The sequence below is a fragment of the Maylandia zebra genome, linkage group LG3, assembly GCF_041146795.1.
Source record: "Maylandia zebra isolate NMK-2024a linkage group LG3, Mzebra_GT3a, whole genome shotgun sequence".
Lineage (NCBI taxonomy): Eukaryota > Metazoa > Chordata > Actinopteri > Cichliformes > Cichlidae > Maylandia > Maylandia zebra.
Window position 1 is genome coordinate 18,424,854 of NC_135169.1, and position 15,107 is coordinate 18,439,960.

The window sequence follows — 15,107 nt, forward strand, 5'->3', positions numbered from 1 at the left end:
ATTTATTATTTCCTTGAACATAGTATGTGTACAAATGTTGTTAATGTGTACAAAATGGGAACAGGGAAGCAACCTAATCTGTAATACCTCACATGATGTGCAACGCCAAGCACGCAATTCACCTTTTTGTGCTATTCAACCATTTCTTTTTCTTTGCTTCCTTGTGGAAGCAAAGGTTTTTTTTTTTATTAATGTCTGCTTTACATGAAGCTCTGTGAAACCTGAGCGATACCGTCATCAGTTTACCACAAAATAAATTCTTAAAGAAATCCTAAAAATAGCTCTGCAAATTTGATCCTTTTGCTGCTTAAGGTGGTTTAAGTCAGTTAGGGACATTTCGTTTCATCTTCAGATATGAAAAAGCAAAGGGGTGGGGGTGGGGGTGCTCACAGGGGATACTCAGAGTGCTAACAGGGTTTTGTCATAATCTCTCACTAACAGAAGAGTGGTGGAATACAGCTAAGATAAATTAGATCATAGTACATAAACCCCAGCACTGCAATTATTATATTTCTGCAGTGCAGACTATTCCGCAATACATGACTGTGCAGTCTATAAGCTCACCACTTCCTGTAACCAGCTGGGCCTATCAACGGTGGTCAGGATGTGATGGCAGCTTAGCCCAGGAAGATGATCAAACAGACTCTCTCAGAGAGGTCAAAGCTGTATCCAGTTAGACCCATGGGAGGGCAGGCAGAGGGGATTATCTGAGGACACATTGATCAACCCTTCTAATGTATGACTATTCTTAGAGAATGTGCCATGAGTAATGTTTAAACACAGGCTTCCTGTCCTGTTTGCACGTAAATAAATCAACTGGTAAATGAATAAACTGGCTTAAAAAAAGAGAAAAAGAAAGAAAAAAGCTGTATTAACCCTTTAAGACCTACCATAGAACCAAGTCCGCCAGAGCTTATATTATATTTTTACATGCTGTGGAGCCATTTTTGGGAGCATTTCAAGTTGCTATACATCAATACAACCATTATAGCCCAAATTTTAATAATATGCATGCATTAAGTGCATAGTAATTACATAAATTTCAAAAAAGTGCAATAAACTACAAAGAAATTGAAAATCGTTTTTGTTTTTTTAACATATATTTCTAGTTAGAGAAATTTAAGAGGCTTATCCCTCAAAACTGTAAATACAAAAAAGTTGCACAAAATAGTTTCCCACCACAGGAAATTTATTTTGAGTGTCTTCATAGTTTTATTTTTCAAATACACCAATTTTTATATACTGCAGGAAAAACGAAAATAAATATTATACTGCAAATTTGCAAAAAAGCAGCATATGCATCAAAATAAACTATTTCCAGCAGTGCAATATGAGTCCTAAGCATCCCAGAAACGATGCAGAAAGTCATTGATGTCACTGTCACTGTCCACACCCCAACCACACCTCACCTCACAGTAAATGATTGTTTCCATTTTAAGCATTTCCAAATAATCATTTTACATACTGCCAGTATAAATATACACAGTATACTGCCATCACTACAATATAGATGTTTTACACACTGCTTTTGTTGTTGACATTTACAGGCTGTGTGCAAAAGGCCACACTCTTCAAATTCATGCCAACTAATATTTTTACGTCCAGTAGGTGTCCTACTAGAGCAAATGAAGCTTCAAGAAGCTTTGCGCTGGGGTGAACCAATTGGATGAAAAGTTTCAGTGCTTCATGAAGCTTCATCTGCCCGTCACTACTAAACAGCAAACCTGAACACAAAGGAAGGTGGGCGATGGCACATGAAGGCTGACAGCAGGGAGAACACACGGTTGATACACAGACAGACCAGCAATCAGCACAAAAGTAGACATGACTTAAATACACGCAGAAGAACACAGGGAGATTACACACAGTTGGGGAACACAGCTGGACCTGATAAGCCTGACAAGACGGGGGGAAGCAAAACTGAATACAATGAAATAAGACATGGACCTTCAAAGTAAAATAGGAAACAAGAAACAATTCAGACACAGACTTGACACTGAACTAAACCTACACTAAACACGAGGGCACAAGACACAAAACCTAAAAACAAAACCCTAAACCACAACAAACTGAAACATAGAATTATAATATTCAGCTAACTAAAGAATCAGAACATAAACCATAATACAGATAAATATAAAAATACAAGAAACTGAAAATGCTGGGTCAAAATGACCTAGAACCATGACAGTTACATTAAAAAATGTTATGTCAGTGGAATTCCTTTAGTATTGCTCAGTCAGAAAAATCAAGTTATCTTAATATCATGTACTCATAATGAACAACTTGCCCTAACTTAGTCTGAACCAAATCTGATGAGACAAGACAGCGAGGGCTTAAAACTGAATACACTCACACATGACTGTTAAAGTAAAACAGGAAATTCAAGACAGACATGGAAACGCAGACATGACACTGAGACATGACTGACTGGAAAAAACACACAGAACACGGGAAAGGCAAGGTAAGAAGAACCAAGGGCTCTCCAGAGCCGCCAGCGGAAGCAGTGAAGCTGCAGGCGATGGCTGGACCGGCTCTCCACAGCCTCCAACAACATTCCCATGAGGACTATGATATTTGCCACAGTGTGGCTTGCGAGTTGTTCACATCCAAGTATCAGAGTGGATATTTCTTGTGAGGGGGAATGTGGGCAGGATTTTTCAGCAAGGACATTGACAGCTAAAGCCAAATAAGGGAGCCTTCTATCTAAATCATTACTCGCACTGTGTACTTTGCAATCTGTATGCTCTCTAAAAAAAATGTCCTCTGGGAAAAGCTTTACTGTCAGTGAGGTTTTGGCACAACTCTTTGACAGTCAAAGTGACACAGAGGAGAATGTGTCAGAGACAGAGGATTGTGTTGAGAAGGACCCTGATTTTGATTCATTCTCATGTGATAAGAATGACAGTGGTGGCCCTGCTGTTGCCTCTCAAGCACCAGCAGACACAATTCCTTTCAGAATGGAAAGATATCAAAGATATCATACTTTTTTGCATTTGAAAATCACAGTTGGACTGAGTTTAACTGCATTACAAGAAGTGCTGTTAATTTTTCTGAGCTATACTTATAGTGTTTATAGTGTTCAAGTGTTCTACTACAAATCTCAAGTTCAAGGATGATAAAACATAAGCAAAATTGAAACTAGTAAGCTACCACAAAATATATTTTTTTAAATTTGAAATCTTTTTCAGTGGTTAAACACTTAGTATTGCTCACTCGGGAAAAAAAAAGTCATCTCTGGTCCTTTGTACTCACAATGATTAAGTTGTCCTAACTTAGTCATCTTAAGTAAGTGTTAGTTTTTTTTCTAGGCAACACGTTTGCATATGTTTGGGTTTTTTTTGAGCTCAGAGAACTAGTTAGATTTTACAGTACAGATGTATGTGAAATTTAAGAGTACACTCATCAGTATTAAGCATTTAAATGCACAGACCAGTTTGATTCAATGCTTAAGATTTTAATGATGAAGAAGATGAGAAACAACAATTCATTCTGGGAAACAAAGTTTTGCTAAAAGCATTCTTTCATGTACACATGCAATTTGCTCCTGATAAAAGAGATCCTCCAGTTTATGTCACGTGTCGCTTCATTCCTTATGCAGCATTACAGTAAAAGAAAAGAAGTAAATCAAATCAGAACCAGATTCTTATTGTGATATATTAGAGTATTTGCTTTGTCGTCAGGTGGGCCACACCTTCATGACAGCCCAGGAATCATCAGATGGCCTTGACACAAATAAATGGGAATCGGCTGTCACATGTCCCATCATTCCAACACTTGCTTCCTGTAAGTAGATAAAATCAGAATGAACTGAAATCATAATCACATGGAGAAATGATTACTAATCTAAATATTTTGTTCTGTATAACAGTAGCACCACATGTGTTTACTGCTGCATCAAAACACTATGTAAATATTCAATATGATAAAAAATTGAACTGCTGTCTTTGTTAAAAATAAATGACACTACTTGTTTTACATTTCTGTCACACATTACTGTTTGTCACATTAAATGCATAAAAATTATTTGGGGAATTGTGGGTATTGTTTCTTTTTTTCTTTAACATTTACAGTGCTCATACATTGTACTTTTAGGGATTTCACAGAAGGTTTACCTGAAAAATTCACCAGCAAGCAATGCTCGTTTCCCCTATGGTTGTTAGGTTCTCCCCGACACCACTGCGTAAATGTGAAAGAGGTTCCATCGATCCAAAACCAGTAACCCTCCTAGAAAACAGAAAAAGCAGACAAGAATACACTTAAAATTAAGCTACAGTTCCAAGTTCTAAATGTGCAGTTATAGACAATACTATCAAGAATGAATTTAAAAGTCTTGAAAAATCAGATCCCATCTGATCTTAAAGACCTCCTTATCTACTGCAGATGTGTGCTAATCCCTGAGCCTGGTTCTGCCTCAGGTTTCTTTCTGTTAAAAAATGTTTTTCTTCGCCTCTGTCACCAAGTGTTTGCTAATGGGGAAGGGTCATCTGAATAATGATAAGTGAAATTATACCTGTTGACCATCTGAGCCACCAATCCATGTTAGTCCACTTTCATGAGTGGCACTAGATATGACGCGTCGAATGAACTGATACTCGTCGTAGCTGTGTACAGATGCCAGGTTTGCATTCATGTTTCGGCAGATTCTCTACAATGGAAATCAACAGAGTTCATAGAAATGACAACGTAAACAGAAAGATTTAAGATTTCACAAAGAATAAATGATAAATTTAGACCACTGCCTTTACCTGCGCCTGAGCCCAAGTCATTTGATCGTTATTGTAGAGAAAGCATCGATTCCCATACTGAGTCCAGCCACCTGGACAAGATGCTGCTCTCTTCTCAACATGATGTCCTCCTGAAGGCAATCAAAGATTATTGAGTTACTTTACTGTATAAGAAAAAAATGTTAAAATATAAATTCATGAAAAATATGTTTAAGTGTTAAAGATTAACTTTTTTTTTTTTAGCTATAAATGTACTTGTCCATCATACATGAAAAATAATTTATGTAAAACTGACAGAGGAAAGCTGATGTACTCTTTCTTCTGTTCAGAATGATAAAAATGTGATTAGTTTGGGTGACCTGCTGGAATTAATGCCTCTGTCCCATTACTGGCCACTTTACCCCGACGTGCTAAACAAATTACATCAGCAAATGTTGATTTTGGTCATTCATTTTCAGTTTAATATATTCATGCATAAGATGTATAGATGATGCACAGCATACTGGAATACTCACTAGCAGCAGTGCCCAGAGCCACCATTGCGCACAGAAGTGTAGACACAGTCAGCAGCTTCATGGTGATGTTAGTATCTCTACACAAATCAGAAAATTTAAAGTGGCTGGTAGTTTATTAAAGAAAAGATAGACAGTAATTTGACAGTTTCCAGCAAGCCTTTGATATAATACCTTATCTTCCTTCTTATCAGCATCAGCTTGTAACTTCAGCCTTCAAGTGTGGAGGTGCTGATCAAACCTGACACCAGCACTTATATACTGTTTCTGGATCTTGACTCAAAACCAGGAACAAACACACTAAAAATACACTGTTATTTATTTTAGCTCCATGCTTTCTTGTATTTCACTTTATAACAACCTTTCTACCTCCACCCAGATAAAATTCCACTGCTGTTTAATTATGCACATTGACTCAACAAAGAGATACATCACCTGATCTTTGTGTCACAGTTTTGTTTCGTTTTTTGCATGGTGAATGTATTTGTCCTTTACTCATCATTATCCACACATACTGTTGGCAAAACATGCCAACAGTATGTTTCTTTTTTCTTCCCAGTTCTGACTGGGAACACACCTGAAACTGAGGAGCAACCTGAAGAGTAATTCGGCGAACAGCCAGTTGGAAAATGAGACAGGAAAGGACAGTTAGGAATGACTTCCATGTAAAATAAAAGTCATTAGATTGTCTATTAGTACACCAATGAACAATGATTTTCATCTAGGAAGGAGAAGTGTATAAAAGAGTGACAGACTTCCCCAATTCAGGTTTCTGCATAGACTCTGAATGCTGTTAGTCCTCTTGCAAGATAAAATGAAGCTTTACGTCTCTGCTGAGTCTGTGTTTGTCATTTGATATTTCTCCTACAGTACCTTGGGAACTCTAGGTGTTCTGAATACTCTGACAGCTCTGGATGCATAGTCAGGGGTTGAACTCAGCTGCTTCCTCTGGTGACTGGAGGATTCCCTTACCCTGGGAGAGTGTGGGTGCAGAGGTTAGATGGACAGTAGTCATTCTCACCTGAGGAACAGGTACGGATGCAACAATAGACTGCGTCCTGACCACCCTGACCATTGGAGCAAGGATGAGTGCAGGGTTAGGCACAGGCTCTGGTGTAACCCCACATGGGGTAGGACAGCTAACTGACTGAGTTCAAAACTGAAACAATAAAAGGCTGAGAAAAGGCAGACTCAGGAGTTGAGACAAAAGTTCCTTGGGAAAGTGACTAATAAAAATAATCAGTCTTTGGGCAGTTTATAGTCTCTGAATGAATCTAATGTTTGTATGCCATAAAAGTGTTGGAGGCAATTCAGAAGAGGATACGGAATCACTCGCTCAGGAAAACAAGACTTTAGCTATGTCCTTATTGCGACACTAATAAGGACAATGAAGCCAGCTTGCTGACAAACATATAGGCTGTCTAACAGTTGATTTGTTTTTTGTCTTTTTGTTTTGTCCACACAGGTGAGACATGGAAAGTACAGCCTTCAGCGTACATGATTCAAGGTGAAAGGCAAAGACGTGGACCAGGCAACCAGGAGAAGTGGTGTGCCCCAGAACCACATGAGTACCGTGGAAGAGTGGCTCGTATTCTGGCCTAAGCCACCACTGCTATTTCAAATGTCCTTCATAATGGAAAGTGCTACTCTTTGCTACATATAAAAATTCTGGTCTGATGGGTCCATTTCTTGATCTTGGCTGCCTACCTGGCCCTCTTACCTTGGCCTCAGAAACATTTCAAGTCAAAGAGTACGCCTGTCACGTATACGCCTTTTACTAACACTCAACAATAACCTTAAGTAACTCTATATATCTGAAGCTCTCAAATGTACCCAAGGCTTGTAGTGCTCATTTCATGTGTGTACTCAGCCTGTGTCCACAGTGTGCGCTGTGTGTGTCTGTGCCTGTGTGAGGTTGTCTGTGTATTGCACAGAGGGTGAAAGGAATTTATCCCAATAACGTGTTTAATGAAGCTCTTTATTTCTCTCATCACTCTCACCTCATCCCCAACTTGTGACGGAAGATGTTTGAATTTCTCAGAGTTCGTTCTGTTCGAGATTTATTTCCTTCCTAAATAGTGCTTCTGTTTGCAGCTCAGAGATAATGTGAAAATCAATAAAGGCCTAAACCAACTAGCTTTGCCAATGGGACATTATTTTCAACAGAATTAAACCGAGTATAAGAGAAAAAATATTTGTATTTACTTCTACTATTAGAAGTAAAGCTCACATTGCAAAACAAAGTTGTATAGAAAGCTTTCTTTTAATTATACAGACTTTCCATGTAGAAAATTATTGCCTAATAGCAAAACTCATATGTACAGATAATACACCAGAATTTGAAACTGCAGTGCTCTCACGGCCCCAGTGTTGCACTAAAACAACATAAAAACAACATTAAATATAAAAAGATAGTAGCATTAGCTCCTCTTCTCTAAGCATTTCCACCCAGCTGTTCAACAAGAGCGGGAGAAAATATTATATGAGGCCCTGCTGTTTGCATGTTTGTTTACAAAGAAATGAACAGTCTCTAATGTTTACTGTAATTATTCTGGCTATCAACAGAATTTGACTTTTCATGCTGTCACCAGCTCCTCCCATTCCCTATGTTCAGTCATATTCATTGCCCATTATCCCAACTACTGAGGCAATAAAAAATAAATTCAAATTCAAATTTTATTTGTCACGTACACAGTCATACACAGTACGATATGTAGTGAAATGCTTGGACAACTGCTCGTGACCTAAAGAAAACAAAAAAGGAAAAGGCTATGAATAAGATAGGAAATAAATATGAAAAATTAAAAAGGGTAAATTTAACTAGGAAGGAATAAAATATAAATTAAGGTTAAAAATGAAATAACTGTACAACACAAATTAGAATGAAGGGTAAATTTAACTGGGAAAGAATAAGATAAAATATATAAATTAAAGTTGAAAATAAAATAACTGTACAACAAAATACACAATATAGAACTATATAAGAATGTATGAAGAAATATAAATAAATAAATAAATAAATATATATATACACACACACAATAACAGCAGCTGTACAAGTATTAACTGGAAATGAAGAATATAGTGACCAGTGTTGTGCAATCCACATTATGTCTTCTGCAGTGCAAATATGCTTAAAGTGATTTAGTGATGAAGTGAAAAACAATGTCCAGAATGTCCAGTGTGTGTGTAAGAACTGTATGTGTGGGTCAGTACTGTGTGGTGGTGAGATTGAGAGACCGTATCACCTGCGGGAAGAAGCTCCTCCTCAGTCTCTCTGTGTTGGTCTTCAGGGAGCGGAATCGCTTTCCTGACCTCAGCAGAGAGAACAGTCTGTTGTTAGGATGGCTGAGGTCCTTCACGATCTTCCTGGCCTTGGTCCAGCACCGCCTGCTGTAGTTTGAGTGCAGGTCAGGGAGCTCGGAGCGGATGGTGCGCTCAGCTGACCGCACAACCCTCTGTAGAGCTCGTCTGTCCTGCATGGTGCTGTTCCCGAACCAGGTTAAGATGTTTCCCGTCAGGATGCTCTCTATTGATATATGCATTTTTTTTTCTCTGCCCATTCTGTTGGTTTTTGTCTTTTGCCCTTCTCCCCCGTCCCTCTTCTCAGCTGTTTCTCTTTCCCTCTTTCTTTCTCCCCTTCTTTCCCCCAGTCAAGTCTGTCCCGTATTCAGTAAGTGAAAATAAAATAAACAATAAAAGGTGAATCAAATAGACCATTACGGCAAGGCTGGGATGGTCAATTTGGTAAAGTAAATCCGTTGGGCATCTTTCTTTGCCTTTAGACAACAATTCTGATGGCAAAAGAGCCAAACGGGTCAGGCAAAAAAAAAAAAAAAAAAAAGGATGCTCTCTATGGTGCACGAGTAAAAGTTCCTGAGCACCTTGGAGGGCAGTTGGAAGTCTCTCAAGCGTCTGAGGTGGTAGAGACACTTACGGGCCTTTTTCACCACAGTGTTGATGTGACAGGACCATGACAGGTCCTGCGTGATGTGAACTCCGAGGTATTTGCAGCTGTCCACTCTCTCCACTGGGCACTCGTTGATGACGGGGGTCTGGTAGTTCCTCTCCTGCTTAGTGCTGAAGTCCACTATCAGCTCCTTTGTCTTACTGACGTTTAGAAGGAGGTTGTTCCTCTGGCACCAGTTCTCCAGATTCCTAATCTCCTTCAGGCAGGCCGTCTCGTTGTTATCAGAGATCAGGCCCACCACGACGGTGTCGTCAGCAAACTTGATGATGGTGGTGGAGCTGGTAGTGGCCATATAATTCCTTGTAATTAGAATGATATGATCTCATAGGGTGGCTGTGGTTCAGAAGGTAAATGGCCTGTATTTGTATAGCGCTTTACTTAGTCCCTAAGGACCACAAAGCACTTTACACTACATTCAGTCGTCCACCCATTCAGCCACCCTGGGCCGCACTGACAGAGACGAGGCTGCCAGACACTCGTACCACCCTCTGACCACCACCAGTAAGCAACAGGTGAAGTATCTTGCCCAAAGACACAACGACCAAGACTGTCGAAGCCAGGGCTCGAACCGGCAACCTTCTGATTATAAGATGAACTGCCAACTCTTGAGCTACGAAGGTAGCACATCTATTAATCAGAAGGTTGGGGTTTGATTCCTGTGCACTCCAGTCTGCATGCCAAATATCCTTGGGCAAGATACTAACCCCAAGTTGTTCTCCAGTGTTTCCACTGTAGTGTGAATGTGGGATAGAAAGCACTTAACTATAGAAAAAAAGCTTTTGTGATTAATGAGGCATGTTGTATAAAATGGTGTGAGTGATCAGGTAGAGCAAAAACAAGCTATATAAGAAATACTCAATTTCCACCAAGTTACTACTTCCAGAATTAATTTTTTTTTTTTGATTTCTTTTCTTTTTATTTCAGGCAGAAACTCAAGTTCACCTTGTAAGTACAACTTGTTTTACTCTGATATACAGTTTATGTATTTTATAAAGAATACCAGTGATTTTTCTTCTTTGGAAATAACAGTGCCTGGCAACACTGCTGAACTGTTGGAGAAACTGAAACAAGATCCACACATACAAACACTGGACCCACAAAACAATGTTCAAATCTCCAGTTAAACGAACACATAGAAGGTGTTTTTTAAATAGTTTATGTGAACTTTACTTTTTGTGGAAAAACATTTTTCTCTTTTTGTTTTATAATCCAAAGGGTTGTTCAGTCATTCAATTCAAACAGTTTTCATGTTACTATATTTTAACTGTTCTGTCTATAAATAATTTACTTGCACCATTTTGGTTATTCATTTATTTAAGGTCAATAACTTAACCACCTCCTTCATCACATTGGTTTCTTTCATTATATTTTTTACAACTGAAGACATGGGTTATATATATATATTTTTTTTAAATTCTGAATTAATTCTGAAGTTCAGAAGCGATATTTGAATTCTGCACTTATATTCTAATCTCTGCACTTATTTATCCATCTAAACATCCAAGCTTTCAAAAATCTGTGATAACCTTTGTTGTTTTAATAATATATGTTGATTAGCTCTCCATTGTGTAGCCCCTTTAAAATACAGCTTATTTCAAACTGTCAATCCTTCCTCTTAGATGCATGATTATATTCATTGATGATAATGTAGAAAAGCTGAACATATGTGGAAAAATACAAACCTTATTAACCTTGCTCAACTGACTAAATGCTGTAAGAACATCTTGCTTTACTGGCTTGATTGGCAATAATAAAAACTATAAGCACATCCTTGACAGGTCAATATTGCATCCGATGAAGGATTTGTCCTTGAGTGAGTGACAAAGCAGTCCTTCGGTGTAACCCTACCTCAGAAAAAAGTCTCCACAAATATTTGCGTACTCATACTCATGCTTGATTTATTAGTCACTGTCTAGTGAAGGTGTCTGATGATCAGTGCGTCAACGTTTTAAATTTCTTTATATAAATGGTAAGATTTTGTGTTCCAGAGCCCAAGTTGTGCATTAAGGTGACCCTGACTATATCTCGCTGGTACTCCTCAGATAATATATGATGTTTAGATAATTTATGATGTTTGTGCTTAAATGGTTTTATTTCATATAAAAAAAAACCCTACAGTTACAAGCAAAATAGAGTGGAGTACCAAGCATTCTTTTTATTCAGGCTTATTAAAAGCAGAAGAAAACCCAAATCTCTGGTGTAATGCACACACTACCTCATTCCTTAAGCTGCAGAACAAAAGAGAGAATAAAAATGCAGAAAAATTAGCCAATCACGTTCATCTGTAATTCAGACATATGGATTACAAACTAACTGAATTACAGGTGAACTGTTAGTTTGTTTCAGTGCTGGAATGATAACAGATTATGATAACACATGACAGCAGTGCCAAAGACAGATGGGAGATTGGCGTCATTCACATAAAAACAGAATTCAGATTTCCTCACACACAGGCAGTGAGAGCAATGGTGATCATGACAATCGAAACAAAAGTAGTTTATCAAAGCAGCTGCTCAAAAGACACGAAGAGAAAAAGAGGTTAATGATCTTTTCTGTCAGTTTCTCACATACAGCAATAGCATGACTTCTGAACTTCATGAATTCTGAACATTGATTTATGTGTCATTAGAAGTGATCACAGAGATGCAGGAGTTAAACACAACTACAGCACAGATGATTCCTTTCAATTTTTAATTCAGTTTTATTTATATCGCGCCACTTCACATAATAATATATGATTCACTCTGTGTACTGTAATATGAGAATGTTTACAAAGCCACTGTATCAGTTAAAGAATCACCTCTCCATTTGCTACCAACTCCTATTAAACAAACACAGCTCAATGTCATCACAGCTCATTAATAACTTTGCTGTATGACTGATCTATTTTGAAACGTCTCGTTATATTTCCAATGTTAGTTTCTGTTGCTTTATCTCACAAGTAGTCAGTAGGTATGCAGATTTTATTTCTCAGACTAACTGTGTGACAATTCAGTGTAATGATGATAAAGTATTTTTAATTTCTTTAATTGGTACTTCATTGCCCAACCTGTCCTGTATTTATAAAATAGAGAGTGTCTGTTTACAGAAATGTTACCAGAAAATAGTCAATACAGTATAATATGAATACAAATTGACAATATACAATTGTCAACCTGAAAAATATTTCTGGTAGGAAAGAAAAGAAAGAAAGGGGAACACATATTTAAAATGTCCAGTACACAAAAATGAGATGCCATCCATGTTTCCATGTTCTCTTGTCCAATTCAGGGTTGTGGAAGGCGCAGCACCACTGTCCTGTGCAGCATTCATCAATAATTGACCTCTAACCATGCAAAGATCCAGCCTCTCCTGCATCACCAAGCCACCTGCTTGCATACTGAAAAATTCAAAGCTTTGAAAGAACTGGTGGAGAAGGAGTTTTGACTTTTTCCTTCTCTTTTATTATAGTTTGGAAACTAGAGATCAACACCAAAGACTCAACTTTTTAATGTATTTTTTAATTTTTTTAATCTTTGTTTCCTTTGGGTCTTTTTCTTCTCCACAAATCAAAGATAGCCAATTCTAGCATTCTGCTCTGGTTTGTTTCATTTAAAAACTGCTAAATAAGAATGAAAGCTGAATTTACCTGAAGGGTAACAGCTGAGCTACTCCTCGTGTTGCTTCAAAGTAACATCTGGAGTGGCTCCTCTTTTTTTAAAGGCACATGCTACTACTCCGGAAAAATGCACCTCTGCAGTGATTGATCAAAAATTTTGACTGGTCACATTAAAACTGGCCTAAAGTTCACATTGGGGTGATAGTTTTCATGCTATACTAACCAGTTTCCCTCAACTGGATGAAAGTGCTTTAAAACAGGAAATTGCATGTTTAACTTAAGAAATACATCAGGTTATCAGATGGTGACTGGTTGTAGTAATACAAACCATGCTGAAACAAAGTAATGATTACAAATTTTATTCTCTATTCTCAATGCTTTTATCTGCCACTTTTATTAAGAAGAGAATGATATTGTGTTTCACAGACAAAAAAATAAAGTCCTCCTAGATTTTACATGGGTGGTGACTGGTCTATAAAAATATAATAGCCCTGGTGTCTCAAATCCCTTTAACTGGTTAATATATAACTGTTTGCAAGATGCTTAACAAACAAGCAAAATAAAGTTAACACAACATCTTCTACTCCACTCTTTGGCTTGCAGGCAAACGGCAAGAGTTCAAGAACATGCAGAATTATTCTCTATAATTTCTGACCTTACCAGTTTTTCAAGGATTCTCGCTTCATCTTATTTTAGAACAAACAGTGTGAAATCATTTAGAGATTTGAGATAACTAGATGCATATACAAGAACCATACCAGCATCTAAAAGACTTCAAATGAACCTGTAGCTAGCCACGCCTGTGTAATCAGGGCGGCCACAGGTTAGCAACCGCTATCGCTCCCACAGCAGATTGCCCCAAGCAGCCAGCAAACCAGGCCAATTGGTTGACAGTAATGAGGAAGCCTTACACAAATATTTTTATTCTGTGAATTGCTGGAAAACAAGAAAAAAGAAAGCAAGATCAGTTAAATATCTATTTAAAATCTGTGTTTTTAAATTCTTATTAAACCAATCGTTGTTACACTCTTAGAAAAGACCAAGTTAATGGAAATCACTGGTTATCAATCTGATACTCTGCTTCCCTCTAGTGGCCTTGCTTGTCACATACACAGTCATCCAGGTGATTGTAGTCTAAGGAGCTTGCAAAGAAAAGCGTCTGGACTTCTTTAAGTTGCTTGAAGACGTTTCACCTCTCATCCGAGAAGCTTCTTCAGTTCTAAGGTCAAATGGTGGAGAGTCCCAGATATAAACCTAGTGGGAGTATCCCCCCACAGAGGGACAAAGGACCCCCTGATGATCCTCTACCTAATCACATGAGCCAAGGTGTGAAAACGGGTGTGGGTCCCAATCAGCCAGGGTTTCGGGTGAGCTCATTGTGAAACCTGGCCCCACCCACCATGTGATTTCCTGAGGTCAGATGACCCAGGATGTGAGTGGGCGTTAAGGCGTCTGGGAAGGGATCTCAAAACTGGATTATAGATGGCAGAGAGTTGGTGTCGTAAACCACCGCCTCTATTCAAAGATGGTCGCTCACAGTGGACATAGATGGCTTCTTTCACTCCTCTTTCAAACCATCTGTCCTCTCTGTCCAAAATGTGAACATTGGCATCCTCGAAAGAGTGTCCTTTATCCTTAAGATGCAGATGGACTGCTGAGTCTTGTCCTGTGGAGGTGGCTCTTCTATGTTGTGCCATGCGCTTGTGAAGTGGCTGTTTGGTCTCTCCAATGTAGAGGTCTGGGCATTCCTCACTGCACTGTACAGCATACACCACGTTGTTAAGTTTGTGTTTTGTATGGGCTCAAATTGTGGTTATAAATATTTTGTACTTGTAAATCAGGATTTGTATGTGTAAAAAATATTTGTGTGTGGACTTAGCCAAAAAATACAAGATTGTAGTGAATGTAACAAAACACTGATTATTCAGAATACAAAATGCTTTGACGCTTTGAAATTAATTAATTAGTTAATTTAATGCTTTTCATACATATTTTAGGGTTAGAGAAACCATGACCAGACCATGATAAACAAAATTTGCTGGTCAATATATCTAGAGGATAAAAGGCACTGACTGTGCATCAGCTGGCTACCACCATCACAGTGAAGCATAGTGATAGTGGTAGTGGTGTCATGCCCTACTGCATGATACTATTACCACTATGTGTATCAGCAGCAGGAACTGGAAGATGAGGTTTTGTTTTTTTTTTTTTGTAACACAGACCAAGTGTCATGATCCAAAGGTATGACTGGAAAATTCCATCAGGAACCTGATATCTGTTGGTTTTCCCCCAGTGCCCTT

The 15,107-nt window shown here is 38.2% G+C and overlaps 1 protein-coding gene and 1 long non-coding RNA gene across 2 annotated transcripts; one reads left to right on the forward strand and one right to left on the reverse strand.

Moving 5' to 3' along the window:
- Positions 1-3,442: 3,442 nt before the first annotated feature.
- On the reverse strand, positions 3,443-5,469 carry LOC112429890 (galactose-specific lectin nattectin). The gene is made up of 6 exons (XM_024800833.2): positions 5,414-5,469; positions 5,243-5,319; positions 4,749-4,858; positions 4,514-4,648; positions 4,116-4,227; positions 3,443-3,784 (listed from the first exon to the last, which is right to left on the reverse strand). The coding sequence occupies exons 1-6, from the start codon at positions 5,434-5,436 to the stop codon at positions 3,717-3,719; spliced, it is 525 nt and encodes a 174-aa protein (XP_024656601.2). The 5' UTR covers positions 5,437-5,469; the 3' UTR covers positions 3,443-3,716.
- LOC143417014 (uncharacterized) lies at positions 3,686-7,372 on the forward strand. The gene is made up of 2 exons (XR_013097246.1): positions 3,686-3,786; positions 6,705-7,372. It is a non-coding gene; the product is annotated as an uncharacterized LOC143417014 (long non-coding RNA).
- The last annotated feature ends 7,735 nt before the right edge of the window (positions 7,373-15,107 follow it).

Bases quoted from the DNA above. Each gene is read 5' to 3' on its own strand.
- LOC112429890 (XM_024800833.2), bottom strand. From the start codon at position 5,436: ATGCTGATAAGAAGGAAGATAAG. The intron at 5,320-5,413 runs GTATTATATCAA...TGATTTGTGTAG, and splicing joins CTGATAAGAAGGAAGATAAG to AGATACTAACATCACCATGA. The intron at 4,228-4,513 runs GTATAATTTCAC...TCTGTTTTCTAG, and splicing joins GTGGCTCAGATGGTCAACAG to GAGGGTTACTGGTTTTGGAT.